The sequence below is a fragment of the Punctularia strigosozonata genome (assembly GCF_000264995.1).
Source record: "Punctularia strigosozonata HHB-11173 SS5 unplaced genomic scaffold PUNSTscaffold_10, whole genome shotgun sequence".
NCBI classification, from domain to species: Eukaryota; Fungi; Basidiomycota; class Agaricomycetes; order Corticiales; family Punctulariaceae; genus Punctularia; species Punctularia strigosozonata.
In genome coordinates, this window is record NW_006767442.1 from 1,026,415 (window position 1) to 1,051,257 (window position 24,843).

The window sequence follows — 24,843 nt, forward strand, 5'->3', positions numbered from 1 at the left end:
CCCTCCCCCCCCCCTCCTCCTCCTCCTCCTCCTCCTCCTCCTCCTCCCAGCCAGCACCAGACGCACTCGCAGCCGCCTCCGCCCAAATCGACGCCTACTGGAAGCGCATCAAGACCGAATCGTGGTCCGACATCCCACCAGGACACAAGAAAGTCTCCGAGCGTCTCCGCGAGCCTCGCGCGCTCCGCGCCTTCGGCAACGCCTCGCCCTCGGACGCTCCCGGGATCATCGGCACCAAGGGCATGGTCGAGGTTACGGGCATGCTGCGCGCCGAGTCCGCGCACGGCATGCGCGGGCACAGGGCCAACCGCGGCGACTTGGCGGTGTTGATGCGATGGATGGACGGCCCGGACGGCGCGGGTGGTGTTACCCCGCGCGGGCTGGGCGCGAAACTGGGCGAGGTGCTCGGCGCGGAGTGGAACGCCGCAGAAGACTGAACGACACAGAGGCGACCAACCACGGACCGTCGAGAATGGCCTGTTCGAGTTCACTTGGCGCGCTCGCGCGCGTTCTCGTGAGTCAAGGAAGCTTTTTTCCTTTTTTGAATCTACGCCCGATAGCTGATCGATCGCACGTATGCAGGCAGAGCTATCGCGAGTGGTTCACGTAGCGAACTCTCCCTTGCTTCCTTTTGGCGTACTCCCTACAGCAGCACGGGGGACCGTCCATCTAACCGCCCCGGAACCTCTACCGCTCTGCTCCGTATTATCACAGCGCGTGACCCTATCCCCGACTGAAGCTGTTCGAACTTCGGGATCGATCCCGCGCGCTGCGCACTATCCCCGCTTCGGCGGCGCCTCCAAGCCCAAGCTCCGCCCGCCTCCAAGCCGCCCCGCCGGCAGCGGCGTCGGTATCTGCTTAACTCTCCTCCATAGCGTACGCAACGCGCACGAACGGTCACGCGTAGCGCTGGACGACGACGACGGCTTCTTGTCCGGGGGATATGAAGACGCCGAGCAATGAGCAGGAGAAGGAGGCGCGGACGTTCCCGCCGATCCCTCCGAAGTGTGGGGCGCCCGGCGCGAGGAGGTGTACTTGCGCCAGAGGGTGTGGAGCGCGCACGGGCAACGCTCGAGGTTGGAGTAAAGACCTTGGCGCTGTCGTTGGCGTTGGCGTTGACGCTTGCCTGCGATAAGGGGCGCGTCGTCGGGGACGAGCGTGGCTGCTGTGGATTGGGCGTCCTCTGGCCAGACTGCCATGTCTTTTTGGCGCTGATTGATTGGTCGGGAGTTGTGTGGGTGTATACGGAGATACGGGATGGTAAGGAGTTCGATAGCTTTGCTCATCCGGTGTAAGTACATTGGTATTTGAGGCTTGCTCAACATGCACGGCTCCGATCCTCGAGGGGTGTAATGACTCGCATCGACTCACATATTCATTGCGTCGTATGCGCACGCAAATCACTCTTGCCTCCGACTTCTGCGCGTCAACGACGAACGTTCTGCGTGACTGACTTTCCTCGAAGAGAGAAGCCAAGTGACTAGGTTGGTCTCGCGGTCGGCGCGGCGAATGGCGCGTTTCCGTACCGCGAACTCATCGCCTTCGTGAACGGTTTCCGCGATTGATGGAAGTTCGCGGACGCAGCTAACAGAGCGCTTGACGGAAACATACATAAGGTCCATCATTGGAAATCCGAAGCACGGGCCGCCAATCTATATGATAGCCATCGCTGACCAGCCTGGACGTCACGTAGCCTATGAGCTGCCGAGTTGAGGTTCGGAACAGCCTCGAACGAGTCAGAGGTTGATCATCGTGATCATCGTATTAAGCTGTCATTCCTTGCGGAGCCGTCAAGCTTCAGATGCTGAAACACCGGTACAGTGGAGCTATCGACTCTTCCAGGAGTCTATATCCATGCCATGCATCGCCGCGCAACAGCGTTTGTAGGTGGACTCTATAGATCGTCCGACTAATCCCAATTTATCTTGGCCGCGTATTCTCGGATCCGGCTGACAAAGTTATCCTTGATCTCGCTGCCAGCTCCGGTAGCCACTTTGAGGATGATCTCATTGAGCCTGGTCGATCCGAGGATATCTATGAAAGATGTACGTTATGTTTCGTACTCGGAGCGGGCCCTCGAAGAACGAGTGCTTACCGACGTGGTCACTCGTGTTGGCGCCGCCGCGCGGTATCGTTGGCGTCGGATGATGCGGGAGCTGCAGTCCGGGATCAGACACATTCACAATGAGGGTCCGGCCCCGACGAACCTCGACGGTGACGACATCGATCCCAGCTGGGTTCCACCGCTTTCGTTTCCAACCTTCGACGCACATCGCGCCCAAACTCAGCAAGCTGACGGTGCCGTCGCCTTCTCCCATCTTGACCCCGTTGATGACCTGGGCGGATGAAGGAACCGTAAAGAAGGGCTTCATCACGGGCAAGTCACGGCGTGCGGTACCTTCGGATTCGCGGTCTCATCCGTGTATTCGGAGTCTATCCAGGTCGATCGATAGAGCGGCATGTCCAGTGGCGGACGGAGGCTCTCGCAATGTTCCATCGTCTCGTTCGCACATACCGCTCCAGCGGCATCCGCAATGGTCTCATCATACTCGTATTCGCCTCGTGCGTACCTATTCGCCTCGCGCAGGTACAAAATGAGCTACCCGGTCAAACCGCAAAACCAGAAACTGTCTCACCAGTACGAACGCTCGGTCTCCTTCCCGTGGCCGTAGACGCAGTACATTTTCATGGAGGGTGCATGAGGCAACCTGGATACATGAATCCATTCAGCCGAGTTGATTAGAAAACACGTTCTGGACTTACTGAACCTCGAGCGGATTGCTCCACTTGGACGGATCAGCATTGTTGCGTATCAGTTGACGCTCATCCTTCTCAAACCCGTTTGAGTAGTTCGTCTCCATCATCCGCTGTTAGTATAAGCCATCATCAATATCGTATGAACCGAGCGTGTAGTTCCAAATATTACCTGGAAGGAATTGGGCGTATGCGTCAATATCCACGTCCCTCCTTCCCGCGACGTCATGTTCGTGAGCTGCGCCTCGTGCTTCGTCAAGTCCTCGATAGTTTCGTTTGTTACGCCTTTGAGCCTCAATGCGTCGAAGGCCGTGGCAAGCGTGCGCTCTGCGCGGAACGAGATAAGTTCACCATGGCTGTGGCCTGCATCCGGTGGGTCGTCGGGAGCCCAGGTTCCGTTGCCCCAGATGAGGTCGCCTCCCTACAGTAATGAGATATCAGCGCGACGATTCTGGATTTGAGGGAGACAGCGTTGCCTTGATCCACATGCTGGCACTGCCGGCCCAGCTGCGGAATAACCGTTGACGTTCCTTTCTGGAGAAAAAGCGTTCGAGGACTACCCATCTTTCTCAGAGCACATCCGTTAGTGATTTGTTCTATGTGACTCACCGTATGCGCCATAGGGATTGATCTGTACCGTATCCTTCATTTCTCCTGAGAGGAACGCTGCCATAGCTTTCGGCTATGCCGATATTTAGGAGAGTGTGACCTTGAGTACAATACAGGATGAGAATAGCAGGGGCCACTCACGACACCCTAGATGTGACAGGCTTGAGCATGATGCAAACAGTGGATAATAGGAAAGACACACCAAGTGCGTGCCACCTATCGTGATCAGGGCCTCGATGTTATTCTGATGTCCGAGTGAGCTTCGTCAGAATGACGTTTTGGGTGCAGGGACTCAAATCCGACCGACCTCAACCCATTGAGGTCCTCCATTGCCGTGGTCCGGACTTTCGACCCATTTCATGCTGGTCGCCATAACTCATCAGCTGGCGTCGAGGAGGGGCAAGTCGTGCTCACAAATACTGCATGTGCATTCAGCTGCCCGATCAGCTCCGTCAATGCGGATGCATGCAGGGTAAAAGGCGTTCGTACCAGTACAACCTATGGGGCAGAATGTCAATTTAGGTCACAGGACAAGGGCTGTGTTCTAAGACTTACCGTGCTGCCCATTGAGTGTGCGGCAATGACAACCTTTTTCCTTTCCTTCTTTCTGCATTGGCATGAGGAGTTAGTATGTTCGCACCAGCCGGACGCATATGAGGATACTGTACTCACACAAATCCTTCGATGTTCGCCTTCAGCTTGCTGAAATATCCATCTCTCACTTCCAAGTTACCGTACGATAGCCTCCAGTCATAGGGTGCCAGATAAAGATTATTGGTGTCGTAGTTCACTACCGCAAGGTTTTCGATGATTTTAGACCTGACAACGATGGAAAGTGATGTAAGTAACAACCCGCATGGACAGGCACGTAGTGAGGAAGGGGCAGGATGACTGACCATATCCAGTATCCCTGGATGAAACTGCTGGCGGCGCTAATTCCTTCCGCAGAGCGAACTTTGACTTTGGGAGGGTCGAGCCCGGTATACGGGTCAAGCAAGAGCGTAGACATCCACTGCAAGAAACCACCGATAAGTCGTGCTGCGTTCGGTTGATGTGACCAACGAACCCTGTCTTTGTCGAACATCACTTGCTGTATCATGGGGAACCCGCCCCAAACCTACGACACTGTGAGCAGTGGCGAACGCGGAGTAGAAGACAAAGTTACCTTGACGCGGAACAAGTCACGATACTCAGACTCGGTAGACCACGATTCCAGACCCTATTCGTGGTAAGTGAGCGAGGGATAGAAGAGTATGACGGCGCTAGGACGTACCGTAGAGATAACGCCTGGCACCAGAACCACCGGGTATTGTGCCGTAAGTCCCTGCGCCTTGATCTGTTCGCCGACCTGGAATTCACGTCCATCCGTGTTGAGCTTCCATACTTCGGGTATGCTGCTCCGGAATCGTTGCCACTCCGTCTCCACTCGCGAGAAGTCCATGCTGTATTTGAAGGGCAGATGTTCCAGAGAGATGTTGGGCATGTTGAACAGGTCTTGGTATTCGGATAGCAGGATGGAGAGATGTGCCGGAAGTTCGGGTAGGTCTCCAGGTTGGACGAGGGCGAATCCGAGGAGAACACCAACTGTGAGGTAAATTCGGTCAGCAATCTTTCAGCCGAAAGACGATGGGACACCGACATAGAATGCCAAGGGGAAATATGAATTTTCGAGTGAGGTACCATGGGTTTTCTTGCTACATGATGGGCCTTGAGTTGGCTATCCAGAGGCATAACCAGAATAGCTCACTTTCGGTTTCTTGTGCGTTTCCTTCGCGTCCTGTACGTTCTGCGCGAGCTCGTCGCGTAGACCGTTCACACTGTCCACACCCGAGGTGGCATCCTTGCCTTGTGCATCATTTATGGCATGTTCGTCCTGCGTATCGACAGCGATTTTGTGCGCTCTACGGCGCCTTGGAGACATAGTGGTTGGTCTCCGTCCGTGTAGCCAATGTCAAAGAGCCCGTACGTCTATGTCACCACTCAAGCGCGAGCCGGTATGCACTCTGCCGGTCCGAGCTAGCCTCTACGTAACGATGATGACAGTCCACGTGAAATCAATCAGCGTCACTCAGTCTGAGTGATGCCTTGTACGCGGATGATATGGACGGTTGTGGATTGAAGCGATACTACTAGCTCTGTATGTAATACCGACGAACTGTTACACGAATACAGTCCACAGTTAACGCAGAACACCGGGGATGATCTACGTAGGAAATTCCGTATTTCGGTGTCCGAAACGTCCACACACCCTCGATGAACACTGGCAAGTTATGGCCATCGAACGCCTCCCAAGCATACACACTGACAACCAGCGGACCGTCCCATGGCACGCAGAGTGTGTGCTTCGCGATCCAGGCGGGATAACTCATTATCCTAACCCGTCGTTGAATGCGCTATAATCAACCCGCCTGGGCGTGGAATGCGGATATATAAATATCGATGGCATCGCTGCGAGGAACGTCAGACAAGCGCGTTCGAGGATCCAGCATGGTACTGCACTCACTTTCCGATACTACCAGTTATTATCGATAGATCCGAGGTAAATAACTATTTGCACGGATCTGTACTCCCTTTTCACTTGCCATGCGTCTTGAGCCGGCTGAGGAACGCTGGACGCGAGATCCAGTGTCCCTTGAGGACGGAGCGCAGATGGACGGAGATCGTTGCAGGTGATACGTGGGGTGCCCCGCGCGAGTGTGGAATTGCCGGGAGGAAACTGTCCGTAGGCGCTGGCGAATGCGCTGAATGATGTAAGGAGGGGATGTTCACGCCCATACTATGGAATGCGAGAGATAGAAAATGTTGCGGAGATGCTTTGGCCCACAAGAGGGCGCCGGTCTAACGTTATATACACCATACTGCGGGGGTGAGAACGGTTTTCTGTGTGTCTGTGTCATTCAGATTGGACTCGGTTTCCAGCAGCGAGGCGGATCAAACAAACGCACCTCTGCCTCCTTCCCGTGGGTCGCCGTTTCGGATGGGCACTTGCAGTGCAGAACGGCAGCGCCCGCGATGTACGGAATCCTGGATAGGAATCTTCGGAGGGAGCTCCGTGCTGTTAGCATCTTGAACATAGCCTCGCAAGCCCTCGTGCGCAAGAAAACAGGTCCATTGGGATGTATGTTCCCTCCCACTGCGGCCTCCGTTTCGCTTGCAGGACGGTCTCCCAGCTCATGTGGGTTCTCGGCTGCTCCACGCCATGCATATGAGTTGGCCGGCAGGGTTCTGTAACCATAGATGCAAACGCGTGTGTGGCATACTGCGGGGCTGCTCTATAGATCTAGGCTCAAGTGTCAGCGCATAGAAGCCAAGGGCGTGCTCGGCGCGGAAGTCGTACTACGAGAGGTTGCATCGCGATGCCCATCGCGGCGTAAGCAATTGTAGTGGGTCGCATGGACAAGTGTCCGCAAGCCGCACCAATTGGCTGAGGAAAGTCGCAGTCGATCATATACCGTGAACTAGTCCAAGTCCAAGTCAAGATAAGAAGCATGAACGGGAATCACGAGACTACTACATAACGTTCTCAGTGAAGAAGTGCAAAGGTTACGACCACAGCAACCGTCAACGTCTCAACATGAGATGTACGATATTAGACCAAGATATAGCACGACGAGAACAGAGAGACACGGAGATGTTCAGGATGGTGATCAAGCAGGGGGAAAGCATTAATCGATATCCATCCCTCCACCATTTCCGCCCCGTCGTCCACCTCTTCGTCCACGGCCTCGTCCACCACGCCCACGGCCTCCACCGCCTGTCACGACGCGGCGGAGATCAGAAACACGTTCGCGACACGCCGCAGCAAAAGGTACGTACGCGTCGACTGCTGCTGGATATAATCCTTCGGGTCGCCACCTTGAGGCACGACCACGAGCGCGGCACGGGGATCCTCCCGCAGAATCGCGTCGCTCCGCATTTTCCTGGTTCGACCATAAGGATGCGTTACGACGTGAGGCGCAGGGGTGCTTTACGTACGAATCGCTGTCGCTAGGTGGGAGGACGACCTGACCGTCTTGAACAGGATCAAGCCCGAAGCGGGACCCGATAGTAGTCCCTTTTGTCCCGGAAATGGTGACATGGAGTTTCTTTCCATCCGCGTTCTGACGGATAGTTCAACGAGGTCGAGTTGAGAGTACCCGTTCTATGTAAGCACAACATCCTCCGATCATCTAAGGGCGCATGCGGGCACGAACCTGCCCGTCGAACTTCTCTACGGCTGTCTTGGCGTCCTTCTGCTCCTTGTAGGTGACACGGATGACCAGCTCCGGATGCTTCTGATGTATCTCAGCCTTGACGATAGGTCCACAGCGCTTGAAAATCGCCTAAGTGCGGATCGTGAGTAAAGCAATGCTGCTGACTGAATCGAATCATACCTCTACGTCCTCGGCTGTGGTTCCCACGGCAAGGCCTCGGACCTCGACTACGTTGCCAGACTTGGCAGCGCCTTTGATGGACATGCTATCACCCTGCACAAAGAAAAACAGACGAGGTTAGTCCAGATGATGATATGCGTATATGCGGGACGCGCCTGTTAAATATGGGATGATAGCTGAATGAGCAGGAGACGCGAGCGGAAACCTGGGTCAAGTTGATCCCACCTTTAGTGAAGGAGAGCGATCAACGTGGAACGACTGTAGGAAGAGGGCATGGACCAACCTGCTTGACCAGATACTGTAAGGCGGAAGTCGCATCGACACGGCGGGGACGACCGGGTGTGCCGTTGTCCGTGTCCGTTACTGCAGAGCGTTGAGCACGTCACAGGAAACGTTGGCGACTTCGAACTTACTTCCGAGTCGCGCCGTGAGGCTGTTGTGCTTGTCAAACATATCGTGGCTCCATTGCCCATCCGGGTTACCAGGCGGGCCCCGGGTCTGCGCATCCCTTAGTCATACGATACTGGACAGGAATGCACGAGCCGCGACTCACGTAGGGTGACGATCGGCCACTCCCTCGACCGCCCGTCTTGCGCGTACCGCGAGCAGGACCGGCGGCGCTGTCCATGTTGACGTCCAAGCGCTCGAGCAGAGAAGGCATCGCGAAGCGCTTCCAGATATATCACGAGAAAGAAAAGAGAGATACAGTAAATACTCCGGCACAGAGATCAGATATACAGTCGCGGTCGGGAGAGGGGTAGCAGAGGAAGGTGGCTGTCGTCGTCAGCAGCAAGCTGCCTGGGCCGAATCCTTGGGCGCTCGAAGCGCGTCACACTATTCCCAGCGCGTGACCGCCGCCTCTCTTGTCACGTCGTGACTGCTGGCGCGCACTCCGCTCAAGCTGACGTCGACCGCACGCCCTCCTTGATATCCCCGTCCCTCGGTGCTCTATCTTGCATAGACCTTCCTCCGTCGATAAGCTGAGCGAAAATGGGTGGTGCAGGTATATCGCATTTTTCTTGCCCAAAAACTCTCTGACCAGAGCTCTTGTCCTCATTCTGCCCGTTTTCCCTGCTTTGGTGTTCATACGACTCGTCAACTCGGCATCGTCATCCTCCGACGGGCGCGTTGCTACCATCACACTCAACCTTTATATACTCTCCACACTCACAAATGACCCGGGTATCCGTCAATGTTGCGCGTTGATCCTTCTCGAACGCCTTCCGACACGTAGGATGGCTCTTCCTCTTCGCGGTCCTTATGGCTGCCGCGCTCCTCTTCACAATGGTTTTCTTCGTGCGTTGCATCTCTGCAAGTGCTTATGCTTGATCATAACATTCAACCCTCAACGCGCAGATCATCATGTTCTCTGACCTGGAATGCGACTATATCAACCCCATAGACCTTTGCAACAAACTCAACGCTGTATGCCTGCTCTGACCCGTTGTATGGCGCTGACTGTGATGCTCACGTCACTCCCTGTAGTTCGTCCTACCCGAAAACATGGCACATGCTTTCCTCACGCTGCTCTTCCTTCTATCTGGGCAATGGACTGCGCTACTCTTGAACTTGCCATTGGTAGCCTTCAACGCAAATAAGTCAGTTTACTGTCGATACAAGGACCTCTTGCTTTCTTCCTATGCTTTCTTTCTCCCTATACTCTTACTCTCAGTGAAGATACAGGGGCTGACATCGGCGCTCTAGGATAATGCAGAAATCACACATGTACGATGCGACGGAGATTTTCCGCTCCTTGTCAACCCACAAGAAAGAGTCGTTCATCAAGCTCGGCTTCTACCTCCTCAGCTTCTTCTACTACCTCTACCGGTGCGCGTCCCCGGCTTCATCCCCCGCGTGCACGAGTCTCTGACTTTCCCCTTCCCAGCATGATCGTCGCCCTCATCGCAGACAGCGAACCCTAAATGCACGTTTAGTCGTTGATACCGGTCGTTTGTGGAGGGCCTCGGCCGATGACAAGGAGGCGACGGATGAGATCGCGGCCGGCAGAGAATGGGCGAGGGAAATACTGGTCTCTATCTGTTACCACACGAACCTGCTATGGACGACACGTACATAATTCCTTGGAATGCTCCATAATGACTGCCGAAAATGATATCACGTTCCTGTACATGAACGGGCTTTGACTTCCCTTGAGAGTCGGTCGGAGTGCTTCCGGTGGCGTTTTAACTCTCGATGCCACTACCTCCGCTTCGTTTGCTCCCGCGCGCGAGCAACGACCTGCAATGACTGACTTCACAAGCTTCTCGTCGAATGGAACGCACGCGCAGATCCGATTCATAATCCACGTTTCAATTCGGGGCCGGCACCCGATCATGGAGTCCACCAGTAATGGGCCTCTGACCTCCTAAAATGCACCCGATTGGCAGCTGGCGGCGTTTATCTCTGGTCCTCTACTGCGGTTGAAACGTTTGATCTGCAGACGCGTGGCGGCGAGAGGATATTTGACTGGCTACGCCAACGTTGCAGGCCGCCCCCGGTCTAAATTGCATGCGGAATTGGCACACCAGCTACTTGTGCGAGCAAGCGCGAGTCTTCCTCAATAACCGCATCAGCGGAAAGCCCAGTTCTCCTATATATTCAGCTAAAGGACGCGGGAGCGATGCTCTTTCGTCGTCCGTGTGCCGCGATATTTCGATGGGACACGCCGCAAGAAATCGTTGCCCTCCGGAACGCGCGCAAGTGCTTGTGATCGGTGGCGGCCCTGCAGGCTCCTATGCCGCATCTGCTCTCGCGCGAGAGGGATTTGACGTGGTCGTGTTCGAGGCAACCAAGTTTCCGCGGTATCATATTGGTATGACCATCTCCTTTTGCAAAGACGACGTCGCTGACGCTCTCATCTGCGCTGCAGGGGAGAGCCTTATTCCATCTGTACGACATTACCTTCGCTTCATCGACGCAGAGAAGAAGGTTGAACGATATGGCTTCGCGCTGAAGGTTGGTCACACATGCTACCACCCTACCATCTCGATTGTGAATCCCGCCTTCGTTTATCAGCCCGGAGCTGGCTTCAAGCTCAACCAATACAAGAGAGAGGGATATACAGACTTCCTCGCATTAGGCCATGACACTAACGCGTGGAACGTCCCGCGGGCCGAGTTCGACCAACTGCTCCTTGACCACGCGTCAGAATGCGGAGCTCGGGTATTTCAGCAGACGAGGGTCGCCGAGGTGCACTTCGAACGTCATAAAGAACTATCGGCGGTGACCGCCTTGCCAAGTGGGGATGTTGGAAGAGCTGTGGCAGCCTCCTATGTTGCAGAGATGTCGGATGGCAGCAAACGAGAGGGCAGGATCGCGTTCGACTATGTCGTCGACGCCAGCGGGAGGGCCGGGATCATCTCGTCGAAGTACCTGAAGAATCGAAGATTCACTGAAAGCTTGAAGTAAAGCATCACCACCATCACATGTGACACTCGTCTGCATTTGCTTACGGTTCATCATGCAGAAATCTTGCGATATGGGGATACTGGCGCGGTACGAACCTCTATATGGCGAACAGCGAGTCGAATCGCCGAGGTGCGACATATTTCGAGGCGCTCACAGGTACGTGGCTCGTCTCTCCTCAGCGCTATCCATCGAGCGCAGTTTTTCATTCAGACGAATCGGGATGGGCCTGGTTCATCCCACTTCACAACGGCACGACCTCGGTCGGTATCGTCATGCACCAGCAGATCTACAACGGATACGTGAAAGCGGATCCCACAGGCACCGCCCGCCCGTCACTGGTCGATCGTTATACTTCACTCCTGGATCTTGCACCAGGGGTGAAGAAGCTCATCCACAACGGCGAGTTTGTCACGGGCTCGGTCGGTGTAGACGAGAGGGGCATCGTTGGTGATGTGCCCCCGGTCAAGATGGCGAGCGACTTCAGCTACAGCGCCTCGCGGTACGCGGGCAACGGCTGGAGAATAATCGGCGACGCGGGAGGTGCGATGGCTTCGCGAACCCAGACTGCACGTATAGAGTACTAATCACCGATCATCCTTCCAGCCTTCATCGACCCGTTTTTCTCCTCGGGGATCCACCTTGCATTCACAGGCGGCCTCGCAGCTGCTGCAAGCATCTCCGCCTCCATTCGAGGTGACTGCGATGAACACAGCGCCGCAAAGTGGCATACTGAGCGCATTGCTATCAGCTATACTCGGCAAGTAGAAAGGTTTCCGTGTACGCCGGCCTGAGGCTCACCTTTCGCTGCAGATTCCTCGTTGTCGTGCTAGGCGCATACAAACAGATCCGCTCCCAATCGTCCGCCGTCCTCTCCGACATCGACGAGGACAACTTCGACCGCGCCTTCAACACGATCCGACCCATCATCCAGGGCGCCTCCGACATCGGCGCCCGCCTATGCCCAGAAGAGCTCGACAACGCGCTCGACTTCTGCGGGAAACTATTTGCGCCCACGACGCCCGAGATGCACCAGGCCGCAAGCCGGCGCGTGCCGCTGGAGATGATGGACGTCAACGCCCCTGTGCGCGATATCGGCGGGCTCAAGATGGGCGAAGAGGACGAGGATACGGTGTTGGTGCTCGAGAAGGTGAACGCCCGGCGGTTTGTGCATAAGGACCACGGCGGGATCAGTAATTTCGAGGATGAGCCGCTGAGCGGATGGGCTGCTCGGTTGCAGAGAGGGACACTCGGGCTGGTGAAATTGACAGAGTAGTTCTCGTCTTTTTGCGTACCTATATGTACTTTCTTCTATCTGAGCCATGAGACACACGAAGATGCAATTGGGGACTGTGTGCATGTGTATTGCCAACAACCCCATGGAGATCAACTGGCTATTTCCAGGGTTGAGAGCAGAGTGAAGGAACTCGGTTGAGATTGCGCTGACTACTGTACAGTACGTGACATACAGCGACAGAAATGTGGTGAACCTATGGACACCGATCAGCTTCAGTGGAAGAAAGAGCGTAGCAATATTATCAGAGGGTCAAATTCTGGAGCACGCCCCAGCGCCGCGAGGACACCAGGTATACTCCCTGAAGAAATTCAAGAAAAGAAGCATCATGGAATGCGAACAAAAGTAAGGAGACATACCCGAAGCAATTTGCCCCACCTCCGTTCAACCGAGCGACGTGACGGCGAACCGTCAGGGATGGAAAAAATAGTCTTCGCCGACACAAGAGCAAGCCCCATTGAGTTGACCAATGCAATATGAATTGCAGGCAATCGCATAACTTTGTCTATGAGCAACGATGCTCGCCTCGAGCCAACCAAGGCACTCAGACAACGGGATCGCTCATATCTTCGCGACCCCGCGTCCTTGCCCCTTGCGGGGCAGAGCACCTCGATTGTCCAAGAACGAGCTGCAGATTCGGTCGAAGGAGAGGGCGACTGCTACCACGAAGGATGAGCGCGTGCCTCCGGGCCCTTGACCGCGTCCATGCATGGTCCGAGGATTCTGACTTGCTTAACGCCAGACGCTTTCCAGTACGGACGGGACAGTAAATCTGCGTCTCCGGGGACTTTGCCCACAGCGGAAGATGAGAGCGTCAGGGAGCTCTGCGTTCGGGAGCTGCGATGGCGATTCTTCGGTCGGCGAAGTATGATGTGAAGGAGAGCCAAGAAATTTTGGGATATGTCCATGAGCGGAGTCGGGGATCCAAGTTCAAGCTCCTCTACATACGGCCCCATCCAGGACAACTCCGCCGCAAGGGCCGAATTTTCATCAACAACCTCTAGGCTCGAATGCAACTCGCGATCGTCTCTTCGAAGCTCTCGCGCGGAGCTCCGGCGAGTGTGTTACCATTTTATGCCGCAGTATCTGAGTGTGCTTCCAAATGAAGAATACGAAGTGGCGCTCTTGGCCGTCAACGGTCTGTCATCGGTGAACGTACCGGCGACATATTGCGTGTGCAGTGGTATGCCTCGCGTTTTTACGCATTGTCGCTCACCGGAATCCTTGAACCTGTACTTTCTGAGCTCCGTGTCAGAATGACCTTCAATGGGACACGAAGACTGATTCAGCCTATCGCCTATGCTGCGATCCTCGTTCTCGTTCTTTATGCAACAGGGATCTCTCCCTTACCGATTTTCAACGTCTTTCATAGTCCAACACACCGATTCAATGGGGAATCTACAAAGATGTCCACGACTTCTGGAGGCCGCTCTTTGGACGTGCTTGCGAGTATCCTTTCTGACCCCAACTTCGGTGACCGTGGTGATCTGGAGAAGCTGCTATTAGCCAAGGTGTTTTCGCAATCGATGCACCCGTCGGATATCACTCCCTTCTTCTATCGCGCGTCAAAATCCCCACAGAAGGACGACATCACCATCACCACCATTGTGACACCCAACCGCTTGCAGCGGCTCGCGGATCTGGTTGATCATTACCAGGGACCCGTATCCGCCGCCGTGCATATATCCACCTCAAACGCAACCGCGTGCGCCGAGATGCTCACCGCATTACACGGGATATACAGATCGGGAAGCCTTCGGCGTTACTTGGACGTGCACCTCGTCCTGGACCCCTTCGATCGGCAATTCAACACCTGGCGTAACATCGCCCGGCTGTTCGCTCGGACTGACTACGTGATGCTGCTCGATGTCGACTTTTGGCTCTGCACCGACTTCGGGTCCGCTCTCAAGAAGCGAGCAAGCAGAGAAGTGGTGGCTAAATTAGATGGAGGAAATGCCGCGTTGGTGATTCCCGCCTTTGAGTACACGAAACAGGAAGAAGGGCGGGACCCGAGCCTCTTCCCCAGGGACAAAGAGGTACGTAATCGCGTCTGCGCGCATTGGCGTGCACTGACCAATATAGACATTACTATCGCTTGTCCGACAAGAACGCCTGGGGATGTTTCACCGCTCATGGGCGCCGGGGCACAATAGCACGGACTATAATAGGTACTACGCAGCGCCGCCCGGACAGGTGTATAGAGTTACCCAATACCAAGCTGCGTACGAGCCGTACGTCATATTCAAGAAAGATGGCCCCCCTTGGTAGGTTCATGCCCCGCACCATGCGCATATAGTCAAATGTGTCGATGGTTACCAGGTGCGACGAACGGTTTGTGGGATACGGCGGCAATAAAGCTGCTTGCCTCTTCGAGATGTACATCTCGGGAATGTCCTTCTATGTGCTCGCGGACCACTTCATTATTCACCAGAGTCACGCGTACGAAGAAGAGGCCAGACGCGTTGAGGTATGTTCAAAGCAACTCCTTGATCTGATTCGCCTCTGAGAGGAACTTCAGCGCAAATACAATCGCAAGGTTTACGCCGATTTCAAAGAGGAGACGTGCATAAGGTGGATATTCCCTTTGTTGCTCGTCAGCGAATGTGGACGTCTAACGTTGCACAGATACATCAGGCGATTCTATGAGGAAGGTACACTCGGCGGACCCGATGGGTACAACGCCCAGTCGGAATGCACCAAGATCAAATCTGTGGTCCGCTTTGTATCTGAGGTGGAATATCTTTTGGGTCAATCCCACAAATATCACTGAACGGCCTTTGAGTAGATGTTTGGTAACGGACAGGGCAACAAAGCAAAGACGGAAGGCTACAGGCTTCCCAGTGACTGAGAGCCGTGCCTCTACAGCATACGTAGCATGATATGCAAAAAATGCAGTATACATTCACCCCGCTCCGCGCAGTCCGACCAAGATAATGACTATAACTTAGCCTTCACCTCCGACAGTTCCTTCTTGGCCCGCTCCCTGAGTTCTCGGCGGAGGATCTTGCCGGCAGCGCTTTTCACAAAGTTAAGTCAACAACGGTGCGGTCACAGGGCGGGATACATGACACACCTTTTGGGCACCACATCGATGACAACCACGCCGCCGCGGAGGTATTTGTGCTTTGCAACCCGTCCTTCGATCCATTTCTGCACTGCGCGCCCAAACGCCTCCCGTTCTTGGGATGCCGAAGGCTCAAGCAGCGCCTTATTCGCCGGCACGACGTAAGCCCTGTGGTGTGTACATAAAACCGTTAGCGCATGGATGGGCCGGATCGCACGGCGATCAAGAGAGATAAACGGACCGCGGAAGTTCAGTCGCTTCCTTAACGGAATTGACGCCTATGACCGCGGCATCGACAATCTCCGGATGCTGCAAGAGGGTGCTCTCGAGTTCTGCCGGCGGGACCTGGAAGCCCTTGTACTTGATGAGCTCCTTCTTCCGGTCGACGATGGTGTAGAAGCCTTCGCTGTCCCGGATGCAGACGTCGCCGGTCTTGAACCAACCATCGGGGGTGATAGCGTCTGCGGTTGCCTCTGGGTTGTTGATGTATCCCTAAGACAGACGTTAATCAGTTGGTGGAACGAGAAAAGCGATGCCATGTATGAATGCCTACTTTCATAACGGTGGGGCCACGGGTCCAGAGCTCGCCCCTCTCGCCTTCTTCAGCATCCTCGCCGTCATCGTTTACCAGCCGTGCCTCCAGATTGGGCAGAAGTTGGCCTAAACGTAACGCCGTGCTAGTGAGAATCCGGCTGGAGCGTCTATCTCCGGCGTACGTACCGATGCTCCCAACTTTCCTCAGAGCTTCCTTGTCCTGAAGCAGGTGCGACGTGGGAGATGTTTCCGTCAGACCGTATCCTATCCAAGTATCGTCAAATCAATAAGGACAAGTCCGAATTTTTGCTGGATACACGAACCTTGTGTGATAACGACCTCCTTTCCTCCATTAGCCTTCATCAGCCGCTGCCTGACCGCGTTGGCCAGAGGTGCCCCAAGTGGCGCTGCACCCGAAAACATGATGCGCAAAGACGAGATGTCATATTTGTCGACAACAGGGTGGTGCACCAGCGCCAAGAGGATCGGTGGGACGATGAGGGAGATCGTGCACCGCCAGCGCTCGATGAGCGACACGAACTTCACAATATCGAATCGCGGCATGATCACCACCGGCAGGCCGGTAGTGTACGGCCAATGCAGCAGCTTGACGGCGCCTGAGAAATCCCCGGAGGTTATCAGATGCCGGAATCTTGTACGAGAAACGAGACAGGTGAACCGGCAAATTACCATAGATGTGATAGAACGGTAACACGCCGAGCATGACATCCTTCGTGAGGCCGGTCTCCGGATTGGGACTAGCGTCTGTCGGAGTGAATAGAGGCGATATGATGCAGCACAGCGAGGTCAAGTTGCGGTGGGTCGTCTAACAAAACAAGACGGTAAAACGATAACGTGAGAGGGTGCTGCGTCGGGTCAAGGGCAACACAACTCCTACCATGACTCCCTTTGCGCGCCCGGTGGTGCCGCTGGAGTAACACAACAAAGCGGTTTCATTTGCAGCCGGGCCATCGAAGCGAACTTCGTGCGGCAGGGCCTTCCCCGAGAGCAGGGATCTGAGTGCAAGATAACCGGGAAGTCTATCTGCCATTGAACATTAATCTCGTGTTTGGTCGGGGATACGCCTAGCAACGGTCCATAAATAAAAAAAACGCACTAGCGGCGGTCCCAGTTCCGGGCCATTCGGCAATAATGATACGCCTCCTGGCGTCGGCGCCTTCAACGCCGCACAATTGTAGCATTTGCAATACAATTGGAAGCATGTCTGCGTGGACGAAGATTGCCGAGGCCCCCGAGTCGGTGTATTGGTGCTTGAGTTCGCCTGGGCGGTGTGCGTTAGAAACCGATCTCGGATAAGATTCCAGCGACAGCATCCCATGGCAGGAAATTGAAAGAGTGGGATACTGGACGCCACAGGACTGCAGCCTGAAATCGCATGTCTGCTCACCTGGGGTATAAGCGGTGTTCGCGAGCGTCACGCGCAGGCCTGCGGCGAAGGCACCGTGGAGCATGACCGGGTACGCGAGCGAGTTGGGACTGAAGATCATCACAGTGTCGCCTTTCTGCAGCTTGATACCGGGCCCTGAGTTCGTGTCCTTCGCGATCTCCTCGAGATGTAGCATCCCCCAGCCGATCTCGAGCGTCCGCTTGCGCATATCGCCGCGCGTAAGGACGATGCCCGTGGGGCCATCGACGAAGGCCGGGTGCGAGAGAGGGAATATGTCGAACTCGGATTGCGTCGCAACCGCAGGGTTGAGCTTAGCTGACACGTCTACCGGCGTCGGAGGCAGCGGCGGGTAAAGCAGACTGTAGATCGAGCGGGACGGCAGCGGCAAATCCGGGACGTGCGACTTGTAGATGCGCGGGGCCTTGGCCTTCGGCGAGGGGGATGTGCTGCTGGTCATGGTCGAAAAGATAGGTGCTGCTGGTGCCGGACCGTGGCCGAGCAAGTTTATTAAGACGCAAGCGAGCGGATGACGGATGCCGGGGCATGCGGGGTCAAATAGGGGCCCCGGCATCCGGCTTTCTTACCCCGGACAGCAACTGTCATCCTAATTCGTATCTTGATTTCCCACATTCGTCTTCACTTTCCACACACCTCTTGTCGCTTTACCTTCGCGACCACGACCGGATCTGTTACCGGATTGCGTATAGCGCAAGTCCTCGGAAAATACACGGACTGAATACATACACCTCGGGTTCAGCGGCGCGTGCCTGCGGATCTGGCGTGGACGATGGTGCTTGTCCGGGGAGAACGCTTGAGGCACGGGTGCCAACGTGATACTTGTTACTGCATAGATCAGGTACAGATCCCCATATAGGGGCGCAGACTTGTTGAAGTGGACGCGAACCACTCAAGGAAGAAATATCCTGCACCGCGCCCAGTATCGCGAGCTTGCAAACTGCCATGGAACGTAGCACACAGTAACCCTCCGCAACTTTGACTTGCTTATGTTCTCAGAGAGATGTCACTGTCATCAGCGTACTCCCAGAATCTCGTCGGGAGCTTTGTCCACCAGACTCCGATGAATGGCGAACGAATGGACTGGATCGGCCCTCCTCTGCGCGAGGCCGAGTGTCGTGCCCCCGTTCACCAGTGAGGTGACTAGACGGCCCTATCGATTATGTTGTTCCTGCCAGTGGCGGCTGTCCCTCCGTATCACTCCGAAGCCGACCTCTGCGTAATACGTTCATGTTCTGATCATCGACCACGCGCATGCCGTATTGTTTACTTCACATCGCTTCGAGGTCAGTGTTCGAGTATCTCCGCAACTCGAGGCACACCTCAATGAAGCCGTCTGACAAAATGTGTATAGCTGTCGTATATACACCTCTCAACAAGGTTGGACATGTCGTCGATGCCCCTGCGGTACTGCTTGGGATCGGAGGCGTCGTACCATCGTTCCAGGCGATATCAGACCATCTTCATTAACAGGAGACCTTATCTGTACCTACGATCTATGCACGGTCACTCTACGGTCTCCGGTCACGTCCTCTGTAGCGACGACGACATGTCGCGGGGTATTGTAAAAGGCTTTATGAATTCGCGATAATCATACATAGCAGACGTCGTGATTCCCAGCTCGAAGCCATTCGTCGGGTCTATCGGCAGCTAATCGATATCAGCATATATATGTACTTACAACTACACGTTATGGGTTTAATCTCGCTACCGCCGGCGCCGTTGCAGAGCCGATAGATTGAATTTAGCAATGCGGTCTCGGTTTCAGCCGTGTACAAACATAACGCAGCGCTGAATCCCGCTGATCGACTTCCAAACATAAATCCATACAAACGGGCTTCGCCGACACAGAGCGCGATGCAGTCGGATCAGGCACTGATCGTGAGCTGAAGTAGGCTGAAGTGTGGCTTATCATCGCATGTGGGTCCGTCAGAGTCAGATGACACCGGCAAGCTTGACCTCCGCCTTGCCTCGTCGACGTCAGCGCAACTTGTGCTCGAACTCGTGCCGGTTCCTTCAGCTTGGCTGGAACGAGAGGATGGCCTGTCATCCGGTTCTCAATTTCAAGTACTTACGTGGCAGTCAAGTTCGAGCTGGAGTCGTCTCTCGCCGCCCTCGTCATGCGTTGATCAATCGGTCGCCGAGATGCACATGGCCGATGCTGTACATGTCCTGCAGCGCGAGGACCGAATAAATATGCAGCAATGGATGAGGGATCGCAGATTGAACTTGATAGTCGTCAGTCTGTCGTCGGCTTGTCCTTCGCGGATCAAAAATTATTGGCTCATGGTCACCCTGGTACGCGACATGGCACTGGAGGAAGCCTGCAAGGTCGAATCTGATCCGCCTGTCGTCTGCCCTCGTCGTTCCCGGATCATACATTGCTGACTCGTGGCTCTCGAAGTGAGCATAGCCGATGCTGTCCCTGTTCGCCGCAACACGAATACAGTAACATCGTCTCGAGTCTATGGAGTCGGGATGCGTCGGTGTGCTACTCGTGAAGCCGTGCCGCGATGAGCGTGGAAGATAAAGCTGTTGTCCATCCGTACTTCAAGGAACGCGCCGAGGTAGTTTCGCCTCCTGGATATCCCCAGAATTTTGCCACCCAACGAGCGCTAAACTGCGCCTTCACCTGCAACTCAAATAGTCAATAGTTGAATATGGCCGCTGCTCCTCATCGCGTCCCCGCCTACCTAAAAGCGCACGTTGACACTGACGCGCTTTCGTTCGTCACGGGAACCGACAGTACTCAATCCGACATGACGGGGGCCGGACGCGTCCTCGACAATTTCATAGGAATGCTGGCGCGGAAGATCGTGCCACGACCGTCCGCAGCGTCTCAAGCGGGGTATGCCCGACTTCCGGGCGAAGCCTTTGCTCCAGAACTGCCGTCGCCCGATATCGTCATCTATCGACTCGGCGGACGGTGGTCCTATGTTCCACGCGCGGTATCGTACGAGGTGAGCAATCACATGTTCATCTAAGGGTGGTAGTGACTGACGCGTCTCTGTAGCAAGCAATCGATTACGTATACTGTGCCTTCCCTGAACTGCGTCCCATTGTTCGAGAGCAGCTCTCGTTCATGATCACAGTACCAAGACAGTTCGACAGAGCGATCATCACCCCTCAATTTTGGAACTCAGGTACGTGAATGGCGCACTGATATGACAGAGCTCTGAAGTAAATTGCTCAGTTGTACCGACGATGAATCGTTTCGGGATCATTGATATCGTGGTTAGCGATCCCAAAACTCCGCTGCTGCTGCGTAAGGTACTTTCGTGGATCTCCAATACTACCGCTGATATCCTGATTCAGGACAATCCCGCCGGTCGCATGACTTGACGTACCCGCGTCACGATGTCGAATGGAACCCGGATCACCAAGGGCTTCCTACGACAAGGCCGCATGCTATCGGGCATCGAACATCGCGGCACCGACCTCTCCACCGAAACTCTTCCACCTCGCTCACTAGCAGAGCAGTCGAGCACGATCCTGCGACGTCGTACTCTTCGCATCAACTCATCACCTCTCTACCTCCCCATTGGCCGCAAGAGGATTTTGCTCGCGTTGCAGTCGAGCGAAAGCACCCCAGGATGCATCCGGACGCGGGTTCGAGCTCTACGAAGAAGCTTGCATCGTCCTAATGCGGTGTCCTTGTCCATTCTTCAACTAATGAGGTCTCATGAATTTGAGAAGGAAGTGGGAATTACACCTAATTCTCCTGCTTTGCAATCTAGCTCATCTGGTTCGTTGTATGTGCCTAACCGAATTTGAAGCATCCAGCGTCATACCCGAGGCACATCGTTGCGTTCTTAATTGCAGACCGGGTCCAGACTATCTACGTATCGTCCGCGAACGTCATCAACTGCAGGACGGTACATGTGGTACTCTACCAAGCGACGATCGTTATCATACTTTGGGGCTTTCGAATGCCGGATATAGTTATGTGTATCAGAGACAGTCGATGACATTAAGCACTGTGTAGCTGGAATATGTGGCGTCCTGAGTTCGCCGATCCTCTAACCACATTGCGAGCGGTGTCCTGCGATATTGGCCGTACCCCTTGAGTTCCCCGCCCTCTGTGCGACAGAACAGAAAGAAACTGGATTGGAGGGCAAAGCAAGCACGTGACTGCATAAGAATATTTGACTGCAGGGGAACGGGCGGAAGCAACCCGACGTCGTCCACGACGACGCCTGGATTCCGGAACTGCGCTTGGCTTCGTATCCATTCCGAAGGACTTCCTCCGACTGAAACCTATGCAGCGTGGATCGTGTTCCTATTTGCAAAAAAGGCACTCACTGTCAGCGGCGACATCACACAACGAAGCCACCAATTTCGAGAACGACGCCGTGGTTGCACATGACTTTCGGTTCACCATATCAACGTTCGTTTGCTTACTCGGCTGAGTCTTTGTCTGAAACCGCGTACCGGCTTGATCAATGTGTCCCTGGGTCCTGGGAAGTCTGCGCGGGTCTTTGCGTGCCCTTCGTCATTGCTCCCGAGCCTACTCGGTCGAGGCTCCCAAACTCGCTCATTCTTTTTTCAAACTCGTGTGTTCGGAGCGGCCTTCGCCAGGCGCATATATCGGTGCCGCGCGGTGACATGGACGCATTTCTCACCACGTTGGGGAGTGACCGAAGTCCGAAGTGCTGAAACAGCACACGCCGGGGGATGGGACAGCCAAGATACAAAAGGAGAGACCTTGGTTCAAGACCTGGCTTCCTGACCAATGCCGCAACCCGTCATGATACCCTCCTCTTGGTACGGCATGTGTATACCCCTTTTCGGTCTCGTTCTTATCGTCTTGTATCTGGCTTATCGTCATTGGAGTCGACCATCTCTCTACCCACCTGGACCGCCAGGCTTACCACTGCTTGGCAACCTGCTAGACATTCCTCAGCACTTCGAGTGGATAGCGTACCAGAAGTGGGGTCGTGACTATGGTGGGTCGTCCCGCCTCCGATGCATCGGGACTTGGCGTTTCATCCGCGTGTTTCCATAGACACGGGCCTCGTTCATCTCCGGGTATTGCGTAAACACATATTTGTCGTCAACTCGGCGAAGGTCGCGCGAGATCTTTGTGAGTTCGACGTTAGACGCCGCCAGAAGCTCCGTTACCTAACGTCTCTTTCTTCACAGTTGATGAGAGGGCGTCAATTTACTCTGACAGGTCCTGAGCGGTATCCTTGCGACCCTCTGATTTTCACGACTAATGTAATTTGTATAGACCTTTGCCGACTATGGCGATGGAATTGTACGCTTCAGCCCCCTCTTTCGGCGTGGTTGATGACTGAATGGTCTCCATTCACTTTCAGGTGCGACTTCAGCTGGAATCCCGGGTTCTTGCCCTATGGGGACGCCTTCCAGAATTACCGCAAGGTGATGCATCGATACGTTGGGCCGGGAGCGGCTGCGATGCGACAACCGAAGCAACGCAAAGGCGTTCACGACCTTCTACGACGACTAGTAACGAGTCCAGATGATTTATATTCTCACATAAGATTGTGAGCGAATACCTTCGTTCATTGGGTTCCGAGCGGATGTTGACACGAATCTAGTACTACAGCTAGTCAAGTACTCTCGATTGCATATGGTATCGATGCTAAACGCGAGGTAAATAGTAACATATCGTCAGACCAGGTTACTCGAGATATTGACCCTCCAAGCAGGACGATCCCTACATCTCTGTAGTCGAGCGCGGAAACAACGCTTTTCTATCAGCTATACAGCCCGGGCATTGGCTCGTGGACGCTTTCCCACTTCGTGAGCGTTTGTTTACTTTCCTGTCATCTGTCCAACCTACCAGGCTCGTAGTGAGACATGTCCCCGATTGGGTCCCCGGCGCGGAATTCAAACGGCTGGCCAAGGCATGGCGAAAGTGCTCGCACGATTGGCGCGAGATCCCGTTCATGGCTGCGAAAAGAGCAGGCGTGAGTCACTTACTTCATCCATCGTGCCATGGTGATTCAACGTTTCTCTAGCTCTATTCGATTAGCGTTAGCGCAGTATCCTTGTACCTCGATTCACTCGGCGAAAAGGCCGATTTGCCTGAAAACCATGACTTTATAAAAGGTGCGGTTCTCCGATACGCAAATTCCTGTCTCCGAATTCACATCCATGCATATTCACAGGCATATCTGCTTTGATGTACGCAGGTGAGCACGAACATTATTGAAACTTGGTAAACATGACGGCTAATCGCGTCTGGTAGCCGCGGTCGATACGGTGTGCTATGCCCATGTCCGGAATGCCTACTGGCACACTGACATATTATCAGACGGCCGCGACGATAGAATGCTTCTTCTACGAAATGCTACGAAATCCTCATGTACAAAAACAAGCACAGCAAGAGCTCGACAGCGTCCTCCACGGTCGCTTGCCGGACTTCACAGATTGTGCGACGCTCCCTTATACACGCGCCCTCGTGGCGGAACTTTTGCGATGCCAACCCGTCGCCCCGATAGGTAGGCCGCGTGCAACGAATGAAGAAGAAGGCCTCCTGACGCGCCACCAGGTCTGCCTCGCGAAATTCGCGACGACGACGTGTATATGGGGTATTACATGCCGAAGGGCTCTGTCGTAATAGGTACGCGGAAGTTTTTTTGGCACCCCATGAGGCCGGGCTTATCCTGACTTCTCGTAACTGCACAGGCAACGTATGGTAAGCAAGACTCCACAACCGTGCCTTCATCACCAATTCATCCGAATCGCGCTCAGGGCTCTAACGCACGATGAACGCGTGTACCCAGACCCGTACGCATTCAAACCAGAGCGCTTCCTTGACGAGAAGGGACAACTGCGTCCGGGCATGACGGAACCCGCGGGCGCGTGGGGATTCGGTCGTCGGGCATGTCCCGGGCGGTTTCTCGCGCTCGACACGATCTTCCTCACGGTCGCGACCGTGCTTACCACCTTCGACATCTTGGCGCAACCGGGTCAGGTATTCACTCTCGACGACGATTTCGAGACCACTGGCGTCACTCGGTAAGATTAACTGACCTCGGAGATCGCCGGATGCTCATCACCATTAAACAGGCATCCGAAACCGTTCAAGTGCGAGATACGGCCAAGGTCTGCGGCGCATGCGCGCACGGCGATGGCGACTGCTGAGGAGTAGGCCTTCGTGTATTTCCCTGCCTCATGATCATGCCTGTTATTTCACCTGCGCATTCAACTTCGTTCACGCAGAAGTCCGATCTTATACTACCTTTTCTGCCATAATTCCAATGCAATGCTGTATCCATACCCTATCTGTCTGGAATATACCTTATCTGAATCGGGGAAGGAATGCAAATTGTCTGCTCCGATCGCGCAAACTGCAAGCAGTTCAGTCACGCCGAGCCGCTAATGGTATTCTACCAACAAACAAACTTTACACAGATGC

At 54.7% G+C, this 24,843-nt stretch overlaps 11 protein-coding genes across 11 annotated transcripts in view; 6 read left to right on the top strand and 5 right to left on the bottom strand.

Annotated features, from left to right (window-relative positions):
* The window catches only part of PUNSTDRAFT_145230 (uncharacterized protein), a 5,357-nt gene extending 4,017 nt beyond the window's left edge, over positions 1-1,340 (bottom strand). Inside the window, exon 1 of the mRNA XM_007386136.1 lies at positions 14-1,340. The gene's annotated coding sequence lies outside the window, so the exon portion shown is untranslated. The remainder of the gene's footprint in view (positions 1-13) is intronic.
* A 420-nt stretch (positions 1,341-1,760) lies between these two features.
* Positions 1,761-5,048, bottom strand: PUNSTDRAFT_105867 (Lecithin:cholesterol acyltransferase). The gene is given in 20 exon segments (XM_007386137.1): positions 1,761-2,034; positions 2,096-2,156; positions 2,208-2,336; positions 2,399-2,570; positions 2,637-2,708; positions 2,764-2,867; positions 2,927-3,175; positions 3,202-3,205; positions 3,223-3,310; positions 3,364-3,436; positions 3,505-3,510; positions 3,566-3,607; positions 3,671-3,725; positions 3,917-3,970; positions 4,036-4,182; positions 4,260-4,375; positions 4,430-4,480; positions 4,529-4,582; positions 4,637-4,947; positions 5,003-5,048. The coding sequence occupies 19 exon segments, from the start codon at positions 4,844-4,846 to the stop codon at positions 1,910-1,912; spliced, it is 1,812 nt and encodes a 603-aa protein (XP_007386199.1). The 5' UTR covers positions 4,847-4,947; positions 5,003-5,048; the 3' UTR covers positions 1,761-1,909.
* A 425-nt stretch (positions 5,049-5,473) lies between these two features.
* On the bottom strand, positions 5,474-6,772 carry PUNSTDRAFT_54121 (uncharacterized protein; the record flags this gene model as incomplete). The annotated part of the gene is made up of 4 exons (XM_007386138.1): positions 5,474-5,811; positions 5,867-6,251; positions 6,309-6,643; positions 6,701-6,772. A coding segment is annotated over one exon (204 nt), but the record flags the coding sequence as incomplete, so codon positions are not given.
* A 348-nt stretch (positions 6,773-7,120) lies between these two features.
* PUNSTDRAFT_46131 (uncharacterized protein) lies at positions 7,121-8,397 on the bottom strand (the record flags this gene model as incomplete). The annotated part of the gene is made up of 7 exons (XM_007386139.1): positions 7,121-7,283; positions 7,339-7,463; positions 7,557-7,685; positions 7,737-7,829; positions 8,020-8,099; positions 8,150-8,234; positions 8,290-8,397. 7 exons carry the CDS (start codon positions 8,395-8,397, stop codon positions 7,121-7,123), a joined length of 783 nt encoding a protein of 260 aa, XP_007386201.1.
* A 599-nt stretch (positions 8,398-8,996) lies between these two features.
* On the top strand, positions 8,997-9,658 carry PUNSTDRAFT_136560 (ER to Golgi transport-like protein; the record flags this gene model as incomplete). Its single annotated transcript, XM_007386140.1, has 5 exons — positions 8,997-9,032; positions 9,093-9,161; positions 9,222-9,334; positions 9,441-9,563; positions 9,622-9,658. The coding sequence occupies 5 exons, from the start codon at positions 8,997-8,999 to the stop codon at positions 9,656-9,658; spliced, it is 378 nt and encodes a 125-aa protein (XP_007386202.1).
* Positions 9,659-10,391: 733 nt separating this feature from the next.
* Positions 10,392-12,417, top strand: PUNSTDRAFT_115235 (FAD/NAD(P)-binding domain-containing protein; the record flags this gene model as incomplete). Its single annotated transcript, XM_007386141.1, has 7 exons — positions 10,392-10,548; positions 10,606-10,691; positions 10,752-11,140; positions 11,203-11,300; positions 11,355-11,684; positions 11,748-11,901; positions 11,955-12,417. The coding sequence occupies 7 exons, from the start codon at positions 10,392-10,394 to the stop codon at positions 12,415-12,417; spliced, it is 1,677 nt and encodes a 558-aa protein (XP_007386203.1).
* Positions 12,418-12,640: 223 nt separating this feature from the next.
* Positions 12,641-13,290, top strand: PUNSTDRAFT_121836 (uncharacterized protein). Its single transcript, XM_007386142.1, has one exon. It carries the CDS (start codon positions 12,912-12,914, stop codon positions 13,203-13,205), a length of 294 nt encoding a protein of 97 aa, XP_007386204.1. The 5' UTR covers positions 12,641-12,911; the 3' UTR covers positions 13,206-13,290.
* Positions 13,291-13,841: 551 nt separating this feature from the next.
* PUNSTDRAFT_71944 (uncharacterized protein) lies at positions 13,842-15,205 on the top strand (the record flags this gene model as incomplete). The annotated part of the gene is made up of 5 exons (XM_007386143.1): positions 13,842-14,471; positions 14,518-14,699; positions 14,755-14,902; positions 14,954-15,006; positions 15,061-15,205. 5 exons carry the CDS (start codon positions 13,842-13,844, stop codon positions 15,203-15,205), a joined length of 1,158 nt encoding a protein of 385 aa, XP_007386205.1.
* A 1-nt stretch (position 15,206) lies between these two features.
* Positions 15,207-17,797, bottom strand: PUNSTDRAFT_90457 (acetyl-CoA synthetase-like protein). Its single transcript, XM_007386144.1, has 10 exons — positions 17,442-17,797; positions 17,151-17,315; positions 16,932-17,077; positions 16,724-16,859; positions 16,357-16,650; positions 16,220-16,297; positions 16,053-16,159; positions 15,741-15,991; positions 15,509-15,667; positions 15,207-15,451 (listed from the first exon to the last, which is right to left on the bottom strand). Exons 1-10 carry the CDS (start codon positions 17,647-17,649, stop codon positions 15,373-15,375), a joined length of 1,623 nt encoding a protein of 540 aa, XP_007386206.1. The 5' UTR covers positions 17,650-17,797; the 3' UTR covers positions 15,207-15,372.
* A 2,429-nt stretch (positions 17,798-20,226) lies between these two features.
* PUNSTDRAFT_54128 (uncharacterized protein) lies at positions 20,227-20,980 on the top strand. The gene is made up of 3 exons (XM_007386145.1): positions 20,227-20,416; positions 20,470-20,721; positions 20,772-20,980. The coding sequence occupies exons 1-2, from the start codon at positions 20,255-20,257 to the stop codon at positions 20,605-20,607; spliced, it is 300 nt and encodes a 99-aa protein (XP_007386207.1). The 5' UTR covers positions 20,227-20,254; the 3' UTR covers positions 20,608-20,721; positions 20,772-20,980.
* A 1,765-nt stretch (positions 20,981-22,745) lies between these two features.
* Positions 22,746-24,736, top strand: PUNSTDRAFT_105879 (cytochrome P450; the record flags this gene model as incomplete). The annotated part of the gene is made up of 12 exons (XM_007386146.1): positions 22,746-22,963; positions 23,018-23,072; positions 23,129-23,222; positions 23,274-23,389; positions 23,441-23,531; positions 23,591-23,614; positions 23,671-23,684; positions 23,737-23,923; positions 23,974-24,045; positions 24,111-24,120; positions 24,177-24,443; positions 24,495-24,736. The coding sequence occupies 12 exons, from the start codon at positions 22,746-22,748 to the stop codon at positions 24,574-24,576; spliced, it is 1,230 nt and encodes a 409-aa protein (XP_007386208.1). The 3' UTR covers positions 24,577-24,736.
* Positions 24,737-24,843: the final 107 nt, after the last annotated feature.